Genomic DNA, 19,835 nt, shown 5'->3' on the forward strand with positions numbered 1-19,835 from the left:
CGTGTCCTCGTTAGCGGCGGTCATGCCCATCTCGGTTTTTCTAGAGGAAGATATCTTCTGCTACGAGCATAGGCCCATGTCCGATCTGCGAAAACATGCCAGAGAGACCTAGATGTTCAACTGGAAGCTGCAGTGGGACAGCTCGGAATGCGGCCGGTGGACCTATCGTTTGATCTCTAACGTCGGATTTTGAATGGATGAGAAACATGGAGAGGTGGATTCCTGCATGACGCAGTTCTTAACTGGTCACAGATGCTTCATGCAGTACTACCATCGGTTCAACTGTCCAAGGTTCGAATGGGTACGCATTAGCATGCTTGACGCCTGTTGACCCGACGCAACAGCCGACAACATCGTGCGGAGGATGTGTGAGGATGCCAATACTTGGCGCGTGGTCAGCAATGGGTTCAGCTAGATCACAACTTCCCAGCAGTGGAGTTGGAATCAGCACCAGTCCACGACCGGTGTAGGGTGACTCCTTCTCCAGGGAGCATCTGAGTAGAGTGCGTCTGAACTTAGCAGTACAAAGACAAGACTATACCTTCTGCCTATGCCGAGCTGCTAGGTACGTTGCGAACGCTGTGTAGGATACCTTCACCACCGCGGAGTAGAACGCTCTCCCTACAACTGGAGCTGCGGGGATTAGACAATACCTTCTTCGCAGTCAAAGTCGTAGGGAGAAGAGTATTCACGCCGCGGAATATTCTCGGGTCACGTCGTTGATAGATAATTCACTTGATTCGGTGTAAGATGACGTTCCCGCCAGGAATTATCCAAGTACTTCCGTAAAGTCCCGGACGTGTTCTGTCCAGGATAAGCTGTTCTCGATCGGCACACGGACGGGCAAAAAAGAGAGGGCCTCGAGCCAAACCAAGTGGAGCTAAGACCTCAAGTCTTTAGAGGAGAGGTCACTGGCCTCTAACAGTGGACTCGAATAGAGGTAGAGCACACGATAGTTGTGGCATCCAATCGATCCTCGAGTTACGAGTCAAGGCCGGATCTCAAGTCGTCAAAGGAGAGGTGCTTAGTCTTGAATTAAAATAAATGGCAGGGTATATATGAAGGCTGGCCGGATACGCTGGGCTGGACACGTTGCGAGAATGCCGGACGACTGTCCTGCAAAACAGGTGTTCGCTACGAATCCGGTAGGAACAAGACGAGCGGGGGCGCAACGAGCGAGGTGGTTAGACCAAGTGGAGCGTGATCTGGCGAACGTGGGGTGCCCGAGAAATTGGAGAACGGTTGCTATGAACCGAGTGAATTTTAGGAATTATGTTCGTCAAGTTATGTCGTAAGACGGAATACTATGTAAATAAAATAATAAATGTATGCTGGGGTTTGACATGAAACCGAAAGCCGATTAGCGTAGAAGTGTGGACTTTATGGCGTAGACCAGTTGTTTGAGAGTGGCCAAATGGAGAAAAGGCTTAGTTTCTGAGTTAGTCCTCGTTTGTTAACGAATCTTTACGGTACACTATATAGATCAGGATTTAGGCTACAACTTGTAATATAATTTTTACTATTAAATCCAAGTGCTTAGTTTTCATTAAACATTTGTTTTTCTAAACTCAGTTATTGTTAATTGTCCAAGAGTTGGAATTAAGAATAAAATTCATAAACGTAATAAACGATATTTTGTGTATCGAAGTTTGGCGTCAAATTCTACTTCTTTCCAACTCAAGTGTTGGGATCGTGCAAACGAGCAGAACGAATCAAAGGAGGAATCCAGGGTTCACATCCCAACAATACTATTATTTCTGTTAGCAGAGAGGAACTTAAAGACGCGGTTTGGAGGAGAGATCAATCTCTCATCCGTTTGGCGGAGGGTGACTACGGTGTTCTCCGATTAAGCAGCCTTCTCAACTAACAGCTACGCCGGTAGATCCGGTAGATTGCAGGCAGGTCATGGCGAAATTTTGTCTTAGGAAGATCATTGGCATTGTTTAAATGGTTTTTTTCCAGGCTACTCAAACTCTGGAATGCCCAAAAAGCGTGCCCGGGATCAATTGGTCTGTCATGATACGAGTAAGGATAAGGTTTCAAGGAAAGAAAGCACAGAAAAAGAAATTTGTGATACGTTTTCCTAGAGCAGCTCCCCCCTGATGGACCAAGAAGTTTGTTAAGCATTAAATTTGGTTGCCAGATTGATGCGCAGTGAAAATTGCTAGGAAAGTTTGTCGAAATATACCATCTCATAAAGCTTGAGGACCACTTTCGTGTAACTGCCTGTTAAACCTTCCTTTACGGTAAAAAAAAATGAACGACTAGCCGGTTAGGGTCATAAAGACCTGGATTTCTATTATGGCGCTTGCCGTGGGGTAGCGGCATTAGAATATTACCCTGGAATCACATGTCGTAAGAGGCGACTAAATTCAGCAAAACGCCCTGCTACCTATAATGACCTATGCAAACAAACTCGGATTTTGCACTTGGATTGGAACCATCCCCCCTTTTAAAGAAAACACAAGCAACCGATAAGGACTATGCTAACAGAACTGACGAAACCCCTCGGAACTTATTGAATACAACGACTCAAGGTTGCTCAAACGCCTCCATGTGAAAGACCGCCGGTCGTGGCCTAGAGGATAGCGTTCCAGTCTTCTAAGCCAGAGTCCATGAGATCGAATCCCGATCACGGCACATATAGTACTCTTTCTGTGGTCTGGTGGTTTTAGCATTTGTAAGATGCTAGCCATAATTCCTTGAAAGATGTACGCCTTAGAGTTAAGTAAATTAGATCTCTTCAAAGAAACATGAAGTTTCACTGAGATCCTATATGTGTGTGTTCGTTTTTTTTTTTTTTTTTTTAAAAAAGACCGTGCTGATGAGAAGGAAGACTGGCGGGTCGAAAATGTGTCAGTCGCAAACGGTAGCCTGTGGGGCACCAGGACGCACCCCACAGTAATCAAGTCCTTGTTGCGCTAGAGCAGATGTTTTCCTAGCTACTCGTGGGATAAAACATGAATATAAACAACAACAACACCAAATACAGAAGGAACGTCGAGACAACTCAAAGGAGTAGAAGACCAAAGAACGCAGACAGAGGTCTTCGCTAAGAGGGGACTCCTTAGGTCTCCTCTACTGATCAATGTAGTAAAGGAGCTAGGAGGGAAGATTGGCAGGGAGGTTGCCAAAGAAGCGAGGGGAAGCCTTGCTGTAGATGAGTGCACTGAAAGAAACTACTTAAAATCTCAGTTGTTCCTCGCAAGAGGAGCAGGTCCCATTTATAGGAAGAGTGCTCCAAGGGGCATCAAAAAGTGTGCACACCAGGGTATCGAAATTGATGGTGCTTCTGCAGAGTGCCGTCAAGGAACGAACTGAGCTGTTGCAGAAAGCTGAAGCTGCAGAGAAGGTCCTGGAGGAACCAAAATTGGTTGCTTCTCATGAACCTTCGAAGGAATCCATGCCGAGAATCCATTATTGTAAGTGATTCCTCAAAAAAAAAGAGGGGTACGAACTACGAGGATGCCGACGGAAAAAGCAGAGCTGGAGGCTGCCGAACGATTCGGAAGAGAAAGGAGAACGCGAAAAGAAAGGTCGTCATGAAGCCAGAATCACCCCCAAAACCCAAACCTCAACGGGTGATGTTCAGGGGTGATGCTCTTATCGTGGAAGCGAAAGAAGACATAACGTAAATATGTGGACCTGTTCCGGAAGCTAGGCGCAAAGCCAAAGTTATCTGCTCTTGGCGAGAGCGTCACCAGAACAAGAGACGATTCGTCTCTCACCAACAGCGGCCAACACTTTACAGACTGTAGGGAGTCTAAAGGCGACCGCACAATAGCCCGTCGAGCGTCGCGTCGTGTTAGCGTCAAGGTTGCCGAAAAAAATTCTGTGTTTTTAAGAAAAAACGTTTTGACTTTCTGTGATTTTACCCAAAAATTCTGTGATGAATTTCTGTGATGCTACTTCCTAGAATTTCATAGAAAATTCATGATAAATTGGTTATTTTTCACATTTCAGTTGGGCAAAATTAATTTCCAATACCTACACGCAGAGAAAACTTGGATTTTGAAACCAAACAAAACGGACTTTGATTCAAAACACTCAGTTTTTTGAATCAAACTCCTGTTTTCTTTGAATCAATGAATTCTCGTTCTGATTCAAATGAATAATTTTTGAAAGAAAGAATTATTTTTTTGAACTGAATAATTTTGGACTTTGATTTTAAACAAATTCTTTGATTCAAAAGACATTTTTTCAATTGCATATGTCTTTTGAAACAAAGTAAATTTTCTTTCAACCAAAGAAAAATGTGTTCAACAGAAAGGAATAATTTCTTCAAGTTAAAACTTCAAAATCCAGCGGTCTGGTCATCTTCGGCCCGTTCTTCAGCGGCAATCACCAGTTGGATGACCAATAAAGCTAGCAACCGGAGTTGCTTCCGGAAGTCTATTGAGCGGCCCAAGAAGAATGCCCTCAGGCCAAAATTTAGGACCGGTTAATTCCATTATAGTGAGCCAGTGTTTGTGTTAAGTTTGTGAATGATGTAAGATGTAAATTGTTTCTTTTTATTATTCAAAATTCCTAATAGGAACTTATGAACAACAGAAAATATTTCTTCCAATTGGAATAAAAGGAAAATGGTTCAATGAACCAATCCTTTTAAATCTAAATCTAAATTACATTGTAGCAAACGAAAACAACTTTGCATCAAATGAAACTGTTTTTTGTTTCAAAGTATTAAGATTTTGATTCAAAGATTTTTCAAAAGAAAAATTCTTTGAAACAAAGGAAAATGTCCTTGAACCAAAGGAATTTTTATTTATCCCAAAATCAAAGGAAAAAATCCTTTGTTTTTGCGGCACTTTCCTTTGAAATAAAAAATCTTTTTTCTGCGTGTACTCTATCATACTTTTCTAATTCGAAGTAAGAAATGTGAATTTTATATTGGCCAAAAAATTATGATTTTGGAAATCCATTCAAAATTATAAAATTCTGTGAAATCTGTGAAAATTTCAAAATTCTGTGTTCTGTGTCACAGATTCTGTGATGAAAATTTGCTCAAAATTCTGTGAAATTCCAGATTTTTCTGTGATTTCGGCAACCTTGGTGTAAAGTTGATAAGATGGCTTCTTATCCGCTGGGAGACTATCACACGAATTCTGTCCTTTTCTGAAAAAAAAACTTTATACTGCTGATCGAAAGCAACAAATCAAAACAAACGTATTGGTTGCTATGATTCTTGACGCTGTATAGTGATCCTAAAATCGTCGGGTGCGTCGCGTCAGCGTTTTAGTACTCAACGTCGGTGTTGACAGCTGACGCGACGCGACGTCCGACGTGCTATTGTGCGGGGGCCTTAAGAGTTGGTTGGTCAGTCGAGCACTTCAGAACCGCGCCCAGGATACCGAAACAAATGCAACGCTGCTTTAATTGCTGGGACTTTGGTCACCAATCCTGAAGCTGCAACGGACCCGACCGGTCACGATATTGCCGAACATGTGGTGAACGTGGACACTTTGCTAGGGATTGCAAAAATCTATTGAAATACATGCTGTGTACGCAGGAGGATGACAACGCCCACGAAACTGGTTGCTTGGACTGCCTGGCATACAAAAAGGTAAAGGCAAGGCAGTAAAATTTGTTGTAATCCAGATAAATCTGAATCATAGCGAAGTGGTACAGCTTCTGCTAGAGCACACTGTAGGCGAGAAGAAATGCGATGTAGTGCTATTGTCGGAACCACATAGAATTCCATTTGGAAATGGTAACTGGACAGCAGATAAGTCTGACTTTGTAGCTGTCTACGGCACGGAGTGTTCTTCCATTCATGAGATAGAGCCGAGTTCTCGTGACGGATTCGCGATCGCAAAAATTGACGGCATCTTCTTATGCAGTTGTTACGCTCTGCCAAGATGGACGATCGGGGAGTTCAACACAATGTTGGATGAACTCGCTCACGAATTGACAGGGAAGGCCCCTGTAGTGAAAAGAGGAGACTTTACCGCATGGACGGTTAACTGGGGTAGCATGTTCAATAACCCTAGAGGCCAGAGCTTACAAGAGGCATTCCTGAAGGTTGAGCTGTGAAACACTGGAGCTACCAGCACCTATCGCAAGAATGGAATACCAAACAGATCGTCAGTAATTGATGTCACATACAGGGTAACACTCAATCGAGCTATCAGGACGTGCAAGGAGAACTGCTATAGAGTACTGTGTCAGAGCGTAGACGACAACACATGGGCCTATAGAGTAGCGAGATTCGGTGAATTGAGGTCGTCGAGCGAAAAGAATCCGGAAAAAATTAAGGAGATCGTTGCGCATCTTTTCCAGCAACATGACCCGACGCAGTGGACACTATCCCCGTACGATGCGGCCCACAACATCGAGCCAGTAGCGAACGAGGAACTTGTAACCATCGCTAAGAAACTTGCTGTGAACAAGGCCCCTGGCCCGGATGGAATCCCGAATTCAGTGGTGAAGGTGGCGGCACAGACCATTCCAGATACTTCCAGAGTGGTGTTACAAAAGTGTCTCGACGAGGAATCATTCCCCAAACTGTGGAAAACTGAGAGGCTGGTGTTAGTTACTACCGAAACCGGGAAACCTCCAGAGCATCCGTCACCATACAGACCTATGTGTCTGCTGGATACCCTTGGTAAACTACTACAAAGGACAATCTTCAACAGACTAACTAGCTGCACAGAGGGTGAAAGTCAGAACGATGACAGAGTACTCGAAGCGCGCTTATCAAAAGAAGCGGACAGGTGTTCGTCATTGCGTCATTAAGACGATCGACGTGAAAAATGCCTTCAACAACGCTAGCTGAGAAGCTATTGCCAAAGCGTTTCACAGGATGCGTGTTGCCAATACCCTCTGCAGGATAATTTTAGGAAGTTTTTTTTTAATCGCGTCTTGACCTACGAAACCGAAACCGAGTTACTATCTACTGTTTTATAGCGGGTGTTCCACAGGGTTTCATACTCGGACTTGTGCTCTGGAATGCAAGTATAATGAGGTGTTAACGCTGAAACCACCAGCAGGCATGCAGATAGTCGGATTTACTGACGATATCGTGCTCATGATCACTAGCGAAACAATCGAGGTGGTAGAAGACCTTGCAACGGTGTCCGTAGAAAGGGTTGAGATCTGGATGGAGAGAGTTAAACTTCAGTACAAGCATAAGCCACACATGGAGATAACTGTTGCAGGATACACCACATCTTCGAAACAGCAGCTGAAATACCTCGGAGTAATGGTCGACAACCACTTAAGTTTCGGTGAACATGTCAAATATTGTTGTGCTAGTGCGTCGAAAATCATCTTGGATTATGCCGAACTGCCATGGTCCAAAAAGTAGTAAGAGACGTCTCCTTGCGAGCACTGTGGCTCTTGATGTAGTATCATTGGGTATAGCCCAACGGGCACAACTGGCATACGAAGCCACCGAAGGTTTAAAGGGGACAAATTCACTCACGGCAGCAGTACCCGCCTGTTATGGTTCGAAGTCAAATTTCCATCTTGTAAAAAAAACCTCAAAAATGGTAATCATAACAAATAACGTCACAAAATTCAACAGTCTTGTGTTTCAATAGCAACAATTGAGGGTGTCAAATCATTTTTTTTTAATCAAATAAGGTTAAACAATTGATAATTGAAATTAAGGAATCCTGAAATTGATTCAAAAACTTGTTAAAACATTTTAATTTTAGTAAAAACTAACAATACATCATTTCTGCTCATAAACCTTGAAACCCTTCCAGTTATTTCTCATTTTCTTTGTTTTGATTGGATTTTCAGCTTTTAAATCGTACACTGATTCCGTTCCATCCACCTTAAAGTACCTAGGAGTAGAATTCGACCTATTATTTCAACCTATAAATCTACGGGTTTTGTGTTGCCATTTTACAGGTAATAATTATTTCTTGGAATTTAACTAGCTTAACATCACAATTTGGTATCTCCCCGTGAAGTCCCGTCCCCGCTCATGCTTCCTTACCTCATGTGGCGGATGCCCATGTTCCTGGTTCGGCGCAAACTGTGCCGCCGGCCGCACAGGATCCGCTTGAATGCGTGTCGAAACTCCGGGCTGAAGATCGTGTAGATGATCGGGTTCAGCGTCGAGTTGAAGTAGCCCAACCAGAGACACACGCTGGTCACGATCGGGCTAATATCGCACCCGGTACAGGTCGGAAGCAGGATGGCGATGATGAAGAAGGGCAGCCAGCAGCACACGAAGGCCCCCGTTATGATGGCCAACGTTTTGGCCGCCTTCCTTTCCCGCTTGGAGTCCGTCGCCGATTGTGACTTCTTCTTCATGATCGATGGCTTCGAGGAGGACCCGGATGGACCGCCGCCGCCGCCAGACGGATACGCCATCGAGATATCCGCCGTCACCGGGTCCGGCTCGATCCGATCCCGTTCGACCCCGTTCCCTAGGCTGCCCTTCTCCGGGCTAGTATTCGCCGACGACACATTCGTGAAGGCCGTCGTCGTTTCGCTGATCGTCGGCAGAGGCCGTCCTATCACGGCCACCACGGCCGCTGCAATTCCGCCGGATCCACCGACCACATCCGCCGTCGGTCCCCCGATGGTGTTGTTCGCTTGCGCCTGCGCAGCCGATACCTTCCAGCGGAAACCATACGATGTTAGTGCCATACATGAAGCTTTTGCCAAGGGTTCAGGATGGGTCTGAGCAGCCTAATGGGGCACGTATACAATATATACGCACTTGATAAAAGTTGGGAATGTCACAGGGGAGGGAGGCGTTTTTCGTATTTTTTTTTTTGGTTTTCTAGAAACTAACTAGTAGCGAGTGACCGACTTTTGCGGTTGATTTGTACAGGCAGGCAAGAGTGCAGGAGTGAGAAAGATATGGTGACTGGTGCGTGGTGAAGTGTTAGTTGAGTATTAACGTGTTTTTTGGCATAGCAATATTGAAAAAATTTAGAGTAAGCTTACTACAAGTGAAGCTGGTGCAGTGGAGTTCTAGCGACTTTATCATGCAAATATTTAGTACAGCACATGCAAGAAGGTTTAATATAAATAGTTGTTTACTATTTTGCTCTAGATTCTACCATGTTACTAATATTTAAGAAGTTAAATTATTTTTGTTTAGTTAAAAACTTACAATCAGGGTAGTAAGGTTTGAGTTTTATTTGCAGTTGAAAGAACAATTATTTTGAACATCTATGTTCAAAATTAATAAAATTTCGAAAGAATTAATTAGTTCATAATATATGTATACAATTGTATACATATACGTAAAGTTTGTTTCATATGTTCATAAGACCGATTGGAATTTCAAATTCCTTTATCAAGCGATATTAGATATCTTTTGGGATTTGTCCTGGACTGTTTAAAAAAATGTGAAAAAGGTTGCCAATGATAGATATTTACCGAGAATCGTTTCTCTCTTTAAATTGAAACGGAAATGTTGATAATGGCAACGCAAAAAGAACCTTTAACAGTTTGATACTTTGGAGCTGTAAATTCTAGTCAATTTTGTACTCATACATAATACAGGTAGATATGAGGAACAAAATAAGGTAAGGTACAGCAAGGTTAAGTAGATCTACCAAAGGAAATTTTAAGTTATAAGTCAACTAATGCATTCATCTATGAATGCCATACGAATTTTCAAAGCGATTTTTTTTTAATAACGAACACAAACACATACAGGATCTCAATGAAACTTGATGTTTCCTCGAAGAGATTCCTTTTTTACTAAGTCCAAGCGCGTACATCTATCGACGATATGATGGCTAGCATCTTACAAATGCTAAAACCACCAACGCACAGAAAGTGTACTATGTATGCCGTGACCGGGATTCGATCTCATGCCCGCTGACTTAGAAGACTTGAAGGCTGTCCTCTACGCCACGGGCTGCGGCGATTTAGATTGTATCAAGAAAGCAACGAATTTACTACAATGCCGTTTGGTTTCAAAATAGCGTAGCTAGTATTGCAATGTATGATGAGTCAAATGATCGAAAATAGACGATGAAATTTAGTAAAAAAATCAAATAGGAGAATTTGTTGTTAAATGATGAGCGCATTGACCGAACCTGTTATAAAATATTTTGACCTCTTAAACCGATAGTAATCTTCGGTTCAAATGATATTTAAACGGTGTTTTCGATATAAACTGCAAGCAAGCCAGCTTAGAAGTTGATCTCTTGGTTGCACAAATTAAGGCGTCAACAGCAGCATTATTTCACATATGGGATGAATAATGCTTGAGAGAGAACAGCCTTGTTGTTCTCCCTGTGACCAGCAGTGCAACCAGATGGCTTAAAATCAGAAGGTGTTTTAAAAAGAATTGTCAAAAAAATTGTTGTAAGAGATTCCATAAACTTTTTTTAAATGACTGCTTAGACAATGTCTAATAGACATACCAAAATCAAAAATACTAGCACACTCATTACAATAACGGTTACATATGTCTATTGGATTGTAGTAAAATCCGAAGAAGCACTTGATTCCGCAGCAGATGTGTAGGAGCGTTCAAATCTAAGCAATCTAGGAAATCGTTGTTTCCAATATTTTCATTCAGTAAGCCGAAGTTGAATAACCACTGCAGAAACTTCCTTCAATGGGATAGCGTTTCGAAAAGCAAAACGAACAATCGCTCGCTGGACACCTTTGAGGGATTGACTCAGTTGGAACGGGGCCCAAACTGGAGCTGCGTATTCAAGTTTACTTCTAACAATCAAGTGTTTTAAGTGCATACACGTCGTTTAAATGGATTGTGTTGCGACGTTTGCACTTTTTAGCGTTTACCAATATTCCGATTAAAACCGCACCATCTCATAACAACTTCGAGATCATTCTGCTACATGATGCAGTCCAGCGGTGATGTGATTTGTCGGTAAAGCTTGAGGTCGTCTGCGTAAAATACTTTGTGCGATGACAACATGACACACAAATCATTAACGAACAGCATGAATATTAACGGTCTAAAATGATTGCCTTGGGGAACACCGGATGGTATCAAAAACTTAAAATAGCCAATAGAGTTGACTCTAACATAGGCCAAGCGGGAGTTCAAATACCAGGCAAGTCACTTTGTTATTCACTCAGGAAGTCCAAGGTGTCTTAGTTAGTCTATTACCAGTTTGCGAGAAATGCGGTTCAGTGCTTTGGAGAAATCGATGTATACAATGTGCACTTGCTAACGTTTTTAGTGTTTTGGTACCACAAAATTTGTATATGCCATATGGTTTGAGGTGCTTGAACGTTTATTCATGAATCCATGTTGAGTGCTATCAATTAACTGGGCTACAGATGGAAATATATCATCGTACACTAAAGATTCAAGTACTTTCGCAAAACAGCTAAGAATTGAAATTGGGAAATAGTTTCGACGAAATGTGCGCTGTCACTTTTAATGCACTGGTGTAATCGATACTGTTTTCTACGCCTGCGGGAAAACTCCAGATGACAGGGACATATTAAAAATCGTTGTTAGAGGTATCGCTATTGCGGGGCACAGTTTTTTTTACGAATACCGGTGGCAAATTGTCAGGTACTCGTCCTTTTGAAACGTTTACTGCTATAAGGGCATTATTGGCGTCAACATCAGAGAGTGTAAAAATCAGTGTTAGGCATCGCTAACTTGAAACTTAACGCCGCTAATTGGAGCTAATTTGAGTAAGCGTTCGCTAATTTTTATCGCTAAATGTGCAGAAACGTTAACGCTTCTAGCTAAAGTGCTAATAGCTAACCACTAACGACTAATTGATGACTGTATGTGATGAGCAAATTAATTGAACAGTTTATTTTGTTAATTGTATGTTATTTTTTGGGATTTCATTATTCCTACAGCTACAATCATGGATAATTTGGATTAGCCCTATGTTTGTCATTCTTCACCTTACCAACTTATCAGTTGGTTCGAGTGAGGCTCTAGATCTATTACCGAGTATTGTCCAATTTTCATTTATCAAGCCGATGAAAGGTGTCAGGAGCAATACGAGTTGGCCTAGTGGTGAGCTGAAACCTTAAGAAACCGGATTCAGGAGTTCGATTCTCGATCGGGATAGAAAAAAGTCACGGTAGGTCAAACAAAACTTCGTCAAACAAATCACCAAAGAAAAATATACACTGGATTTGATCTGTTTGAACGATTTTTAAGACGATTTTCTTAAATTAAAACCGAATTTCGAATATATCAAAAATAAGTTCTTGACATTCCTGCTCTTCTCCAAACCACTCCAGGACGATCAATTGGCTCAAACGTAACTTATGGACAGAGTTTTGGACCGGAATGATCACCGAAAGATCCGGTGGAAAATACGGATGAACTGTAGAAGAAATAAATTTCCATAAATCTTAGAGCTTTCCAATTTCATATATGTGGAATATCGGACTACCAGCTCTAGTTTGAGTGATACGGCCTACAGATATTATAAACAACAAACCTTCATGAATAGCAAAAACTGATTCTAAATCTCGTTATTATTTTCCATTCAATAAACATCCACATGCCTGAATCAATAAAAGAATTTCTAAATCATTATTATTTCATGTAAAAGGTTTTTGAACCTAGGGGGCATCCATTAATTACGTAACGCTCCTAGGGGGGGGAGGGAGTAAGCTCAAGCGTTACGAATTGTGACATAAGAGAGGGGGGGAGGTATGCTCATCGTTACGTAACGATTTTTTCCTTAAAAATTTCAGTTTAATCGCAGCTATTATGATGTCATGCAATTTTTGCTGAATGATAAGCCCACCAGAATCAGCTTAAAATTTGTAAGCTTCAACATGATTAAACTGGTTTGTAACCTTCCCTTTTTAATGATTCTGAGATAGACTCCTTAAACTGTGTATTGGATATCCAAGATAAAATCGCTAGAAAACCGAATATTATATATGTACATTATTTACCCCCAAGAACTCTATTCAACCTTAAGACGGAAATTTTACTATTTTTTCTCAATTAATTTTAAAAATGCAATTTTGGTTATTCCGACAAATATTACTTAGTGGAGTATATTTTAAATAATTGTTTAATTTATGTTGCCCCTTGAACAAAATAAATTAAACAAGGTAGATCATCAGTTAACAACACAGAACAACTAGAAATAAGACAATTATTTTATTTTATCAGAGAGTTATCTTAAATGAGTACTAAGAAGCGATTTGGATAGATATTAAATCCGTTTTGAAGAACGTTAATAAATTTTATATTAAAATCTTTTCATACCATCGAAAATCATTATTCAAAAACATGAAAAGATGGGGGGGGGGGGGGGGCTAATTATCAGCGTTACGTAATTTTCATAGGGGGGTACGTTCAAGCGTGACGATTTGTGACATACCGGGGGGGGGGGGAAGGGGGGGAGGAGGTCAAAAAAGTGCATTTTTTGCGTTACGTAATTTATGGGTGCCGCCCTAGATAGATTTTCGCATTTTTTTTTATGGGTCATACTGTATATCTTTGAGGAAAACTGCTTATCATAATTTTTTTAAATATGAGTTTGAGATGATCTAAACCTGTTTGAAGCAAAACTGGAAATAAACGATCGTTTCCAGGAGATTAAAATATTCAGAAAAACCATCGGCACCGGATAATTTTTCGGTTTGGCTAAGACTTTATGGTTGAGTAAAGCCTTAGCCAAATCGAACGATTATCAGGTTTCATACCTTAAAACCCTCAGTGGTGATTATAATTACTTCGTGTTCTTTCGTAATTTACTGAGATTTGAGTTCCACCATGGTGTACTGTTTTTGTTGAAATCCAATGTGAGTAAGAGACATGCTTTTTCATAAGAATTTAAAATAATTTCGATGGTATTTGCAACCACTTCATCCAACTCAAAAGGAGCAGTAATTTCGGGTGTATATTTATGAAATGAAGTAATTGTTTCTGAAAATTGTGTGTTCAAAAAAGATAAACCTGTGGTCAGATAACGATTCTACGTTAGACACATGCCAATTTGATATTTCCTGCAAAATTGGTCTAGAACAAAGTCACACCTAACAAAAGTTGGTTTTTTCCTATATTTAGAATTTTTCTAATCAGTACAAGATTTTTGAAAGCAATTGCTGATTTATCTTTCTTATCCAAATAACTCAGCTAAACAGGTAAAGACGACTGTATTCGGAAATTTATTTCTATTCAAAGCTATAAATTAACTTTGGAACGTGTTATTTTTTTTTTCAATGAAAATTAATTATGTTAAAAAAATTCATTCAAACATTATTTATTGGATGCAAAAATAGATTCAGACTTAAAATATATTATTATTTACAAACTTTTCACTAAAATAAAATATTTTATAATATGTAAGAACGACTATCACAGCTCGAGTACCAAGCAAATAAGTTTCAGACCGTATTTTGCCTTTTATCACTAAGCATTTTTATGTTTTAGACAGACTTTGAAATCTTCTCTTCAATGAATTGAACCTTAAAATATCCTAAAGACAAACCCTTTGATTTATTTTTCATTTCATGGTATGCCCTCTTGTTGATTTATTTTTATTTCCAGCTAAGTCGCGTTGATCCAGCTTGAAATGAAAAAAAAAAAAAAGATCAAACTATGTTCTACCTTCTAAAGCAGAGGTGGTCAACATTTTCAACGGGCGGGCCAAATTGTTCAAGTGATAACAGATTTTTGAAAGCGCTATAAAACCATTTGCCTAGGTGACATCGAGTAAAGATTAAGCTTGCCAGATTGTCCGGTTTCATCCCGGTTTGCCGTGATACTTAATACAAAATTTGGGAAAAGTCCGGTCCGGCTTGGTTATTCGGATTTTATTGAAAAAAATTTAGATTAATTAATCTTTTTTTGTCAAATTGAACAAAAAAAATCATGAAAGGATATTTGGAAGCCTAAAAAACGATTGAAAAGCTGTTGATAACGTTTGATGAAAAAAATTTTCATGTTTATTGTTACTGATATACATTTGATATTGCCTGGAGTTTTGGTCGACAATTTTAAAATCAAAAGCCCGGATTTTGCCAGGTTTTTAGATGAAAATAGTTCGGGTTTTTTCGTCCCGGATTCGCGCTGGAAAAAATCTGGCAACCTCAGTATAGTCTATCTTAATAAGTCGTTTTAGTTATTTGCATATTTTTACAAATCCTACTCGATACAAAAAAAGTTGAAGAGGTAGTATATAACACTACCGTGATCGTAGAATTACGAATAAAATTACTAGATTTTTGAGTCAACTCAATTCTATGCTGATCGCTCAAACCCTAAATGCACCTAACCCCAATATTTTTTTTTTTAATTTATGCATTTTTTTCTTCTGTGAATGTTTTTTTTTTAAATCCCAAGAGGCCGTTCACTATCATATTCGTCACTTTCTATTTGAAATTTTGTTCAGTCGTGTTATTTTTGTTATCGCATTCTTGTTTGGTCCCTTTTTAAAACCGATCGAACAATCTGAAATGTTCCAAGTTTACACATTACAGGGAAAATTCAAAAACAAAAAAAAAATCCTGCAAAACAGGTTTTATGCATAACCCTCCATATGCAAAGAATTATCTCTTGAATTCAATCCCTTGGCATAACCCTCGTTTTCTAAACATTCCAAGCAATTATTTAATTGTAATTGTGATTTTAATTTACGGAACCTTCAAGTTACAAAATATCTTAGTGACTAGGTTTATTTGAACGAGACTCCTTTATGGAACAAACAGTTAGTATCAGGAAGCCAAAAAATCAAAACGCTGGATGTTTGAGAGCATCAATTCAACTTTCCGTAGTGCTAGACATCCTAGACTCTGCTGCTGGTTTTCTACACACCACGAACAAACGCCGTCGCTTACTGCGACCACACGAGATGACGCTCCAGTAACAAATAAAGCTCGCGCGCTGTAGTTACTGGCCTTTTATAACCTTCCAGCTTGTCCAACACGATGAAAATTACCACAATGTTCGACAAGTTTGAAAGTTATAAAAGGCCATCAGCTATTACGCGCGAGCATTAGAAAAATTCTCATTCAGTCGCAAGTGAAACGTTGTCACGTACAGACGTGTTTTGGATTGCTCCCGGTTTATTCGCTCTCCTTCGTTTTCTCTCGCTAATAGTTAGCTCTCAGTAGTTTTGTTCTACAAAAAGTGAACCTGTTTTTTCCCGCTGCTGCTGTTCCCACCGAAATCTGTTTTCGGTCTTCATGGCGGAATCTATTCCGCCCTGGGGGCCCCTTCCCGGTCCTTCCAACCGGAACTCGAGGACTCTTCCCAGATGGATGGATCCAAACGATGTCCATGGGGAGGTCCGCTTCCTCATACTGAAACCTGGTGACAAATTCAAGCTGCCCCAAAACCCCTTCATCATCTCCAAATCGATTGACCAGATCGCTGGTCGCATCGATGGTGCCAGCCCAACCGACGGAGGACAAGCTGTCCTGCTGAAAGTTCGAAGCCAGCAACAATTCGATAAACTTCTTCAACTGAAGAAGCTCATCGACAATACACCGGTCTCAGTCGTGCCACATCCCACCAAAAATTCATGCCAGTGCGTCGTTTCGTGCAGAGAAGTAGCAGATCTCAAGGATAACGAAATCTGTCAAGCTCTCGAGGACCAAAATGTCGTTAAGGTCTATCGCTTTACAAGGAAAATCAACGAAAAAAACAACGCCTACTAACACTATGGTGCTCACCTTCAGCGGCACCGTTCCTCCAACCCACGTCTGGTTCGGGTACCTCCGTGTTCCCACTAGGCCCTACTATCCAAGGCCCATGCAATGCTTTACCTGTGGAAAATTTGGCCATACCAAGGGCAAGTGCTCAAACACACCCATCTGCCAAAACTGCGGGGAAAATAATATTCATGCCGATTGCCCAAACGACCCCCACTGTAACAACTGCCAAGGTGAACACTCAACAACCAACAGAATATGCCCTGCTTACCAACAGGAACAGAGCATCATCCGGATCCGCGTGGATATGGGAATCAGCCACTCCGAAGCTGCAAAAGAATTTCATTCTCGAAGAAACTCCGCCAGCATATCAAAGGTCCAACAACGCATTGTCAACACTATTCCATCACCTCAAGAAGACAACAACAGAATTTTTGAGCTGGAGAAACAAATTGCGAATCTGGTTAAGAAAAACATCGAACTTTTAGCCAGAATCTCGGAACTGGAAACCAAAAAGAACATCCAGAGTGACGAATCGGACACCACTTTAACGGACTCCAACAGCGAAGCATCAATGGACACTGCCGACGACTCCCAACCGCTCAGCTCGACCCCGAAGCGTGGCCGTGGTACCGAATCTCCCGAAAAGACCTCTCCAGTTCGCATGAACAAAACCAGGAGACCATCCACCCAGTCCGACTCTGACTTCGAAATCCCCAGGTACGGTAACCAACCAATCAAATTGCCCAACCGCCGGTAAGTCGATTTTTACTTTATTTTCCACTGGCCCTCCTACCTGAACGCTATTTGAAGATTTTTCTCACTACTCTTGATATGGCTTCCAACATTCCTACGTACAAAACTGTAACCAATCTTGCTATCCAGTGGAATATTTTGGGTTTTAAAGCTCGTCTACCGGAAATTCAAATCCTTGTTGCCAAATATTCACCGATTATCCTCGCATTACAAGAAACCCTTATTTCAGATACATCTATCAATCGAAACGCAATCAAAGGCTACCAACTTATTACCCACAAAGACTCCACCAATCCCCACAGTAGAGGCGTCTGTCTCGGTATAAAAAACGGTTTCCCCTTTTCCCCAATCCCCATCCAATCAAATCTCAACATCATCTGCATCCGTCTACAGGCTCCAATAAACATCTCAATTGTCTCCCTCTATGCCTCGCCATCACTTCCCTATCAAGATTTCGCCAAGGGCCTGGAAGATCTCATTCCTCAAATTCCACCCCCTATAATGTTACTAGGAGATTTTAACGCCCATTCTACTGAATGGGGAGGCAAAACAGTCGACCGACGTGGTCGTTTTCTCAGTGATTTCGCCCTAGCAAACAGTCTAACTATTCTGAACAACGGTTCCCACACCCGCATATGCCCCAGCACTGGCAACACGTCCTCCCTGGACCTAAGCATCACATCTTTGTCTCATGGATCTAAATTCCGCTGGAACGTCCTCGATGACAGTGGAGGAAGTGACCACCTCCCGATTCTAGTTAAAATTGAACATCCTACCACAATAGTAGCCACCAGACCCCGTTGGCGCTACCAGGAAGCCGACTGGTTTGGCTATCAAAATCATGTTGATCACCTTATCTCACTGTCTGTTCCGAACAACGTCGACTCCTTTAACTCAATACTTTTAGAAGCCGGTACTAAATTTATCCCTCGATCTAAAGGAATTCCCGGTAAAACCTCCGTCCCCTGGTGGGGACCTGAAGTCCGTGATGCGATAAAGCTAAGAAGAAAAACCCTTCGCACACTAAGGCGAATTCCCAACGATGATCCTCGAAAACCAAGTGCCCTCGAGTCTTTCAAAATAGCTAGAGCTTCTGCCCGATCAGCAGTCCGCACTGCTAAACTCAATACCTGGCAAACATTCACCGAAGAAATTCATCCTAATACCCCCTCTAAGGTCCTTTGGAATAAAATTAAATGTCTAAATGGCGAACCTAGAAAAAACCAATTTCACCTCCTCTTAAACCGACAATATACCAACGATCCATCTTTACTAGCCGAAGCCTTCTCCAACCACTTCACCTCAACTCAGTCTACCCCCAACAACAATAACAATTCAATAACGCCAAATCCACAACCCCTCTCACTTGCAGACATTCCTCTATCCCCTACTTTCCAAACCGCCAACAATAACATCTATAATTCTGACTTTAGTCTTGAAGAGCTACACTCTGCTCTACACAAAGTCAAAGGACTATCTTCTGGTCCCGACGACATTGGCTATCCTCTGTTGAAACATCTATCCCCCCTCGCCAAAATTACATTCCTAGATATTATTAATAAGATTTGGAATGACGGGCACATTCCCGTCGAATGGAAACGAGGACTGGTTGTTCCCATCCCAAAACCACAAAAAGACCCATGTAATCTTGATAGTTATCGCCCCATCACCCTCTTGGACTGCTCGGGGAAGATTATGGAAAGGATGGTTAACCATCGATTAAACACAATCCTCGATCAAAACAGCCGCCTGGATGACCGACAGTATGCTTTCCGTCCTGGTCGATCCACAGACGACTACCTCTGCCTCCTAGAGAACATTCTCGATGACTCACTGAATCAACATCAGCACATCGACCTCCTGTCCCTGGACCTTTCTAAAGCGTTCGACAGAGTCAATCCAGAGATAATCCTCAAGACTTTACAGGAATGGAAAATCGAAGGTCGCATGCTTAAATACATCCACAGTTTTCTCTCGAACCGCTCGATCCAAGTCATCGTTAATGCCACCCTCTCTAATCCCAAACCTGTCCTGAATGGAGTCCCCCAGGGCTCAGTGATATCCCCAACCCTCTTCCTTATTGCCATCAACTCAATATTTAAAATAATACCCAAAAACATCAAAATCCTTGTGTACGCAGACGACATCCTTCTGATCTCAATCTCCCCTTTTGCTCGCCTCTCGCGTTTGAGATTACAAACTGCCCTAGATACCGTAGGAAGATGGGCCCCTAAAGTCGGCTTTCTCTTCTCTCCTGACAAATCAAAGCTTATTCATCTTGGTCCTAACAGGAAAAAACTTAAGAAACTCCCTTCGGTAAAAATGTTTGATCAAATCATACCACTTGTCCACTCCTTCCGTCTTCTTGGAGTTTGGATCGATGATCGCCTTTCCTTCAGAGTACACTTTGATCAAATCAGAAAGAACGCTACGAACAAAATAAATATCCTTCGCATTCTTAGCAATACACCTAGCATGGCAAATCGGGACTCACTAATGAGATTTTTACATGGCTGGCTAATACCCTCTACGCT

The 19,835-nt window shown here is 41.4% G+C and overlaps 1 protein-coding gene across 2 annotated transcripts in view; it reads right to left on the reverse strand.

Annotated features, from left to right (window-relative positions):
- Nucleotides 1-4,663: 4,663 nt before the first annotated feature.
- The window catches only part of LOC129745431 (5-hydroxytryptamine receptor-like), an 82,766-nt gene continuing 67,594 nt past the window's right edge, over nt 4,664-19,835 (reverse strand). Inside the window, exon 2 of one of the 2 annotated variants that reach the window (XM_055738504.1) lies at nt 4,664-8,646. In XM_055738504.1, the coding sequence (XP_055594479.1) occupies nt 7,942-8,646 (705 nt within the window). In that variant the 3' untranslated portion in view covers nt 4,664-7,941. The remainder of the gene's footprint in view (nt 8,647-19,835) is intronic. The other variant, XM_055738505.1, reaches the window with a different exon arrangement.

This window comes from Uranotaenia lowii, chromosome 2, assembly GCF_029784155.1.
Source record: "Uranotaenia lowii strain MFRU-FL chromosome 2, ASM2978415v1, whole genome shotgun sequence".
Lineage (NCBI taxonomy): Eukaryota > Metazoa > Arthropoda > Insecta > Diptera > Culicidae > Uranotaenia > Uranotaenia lowii.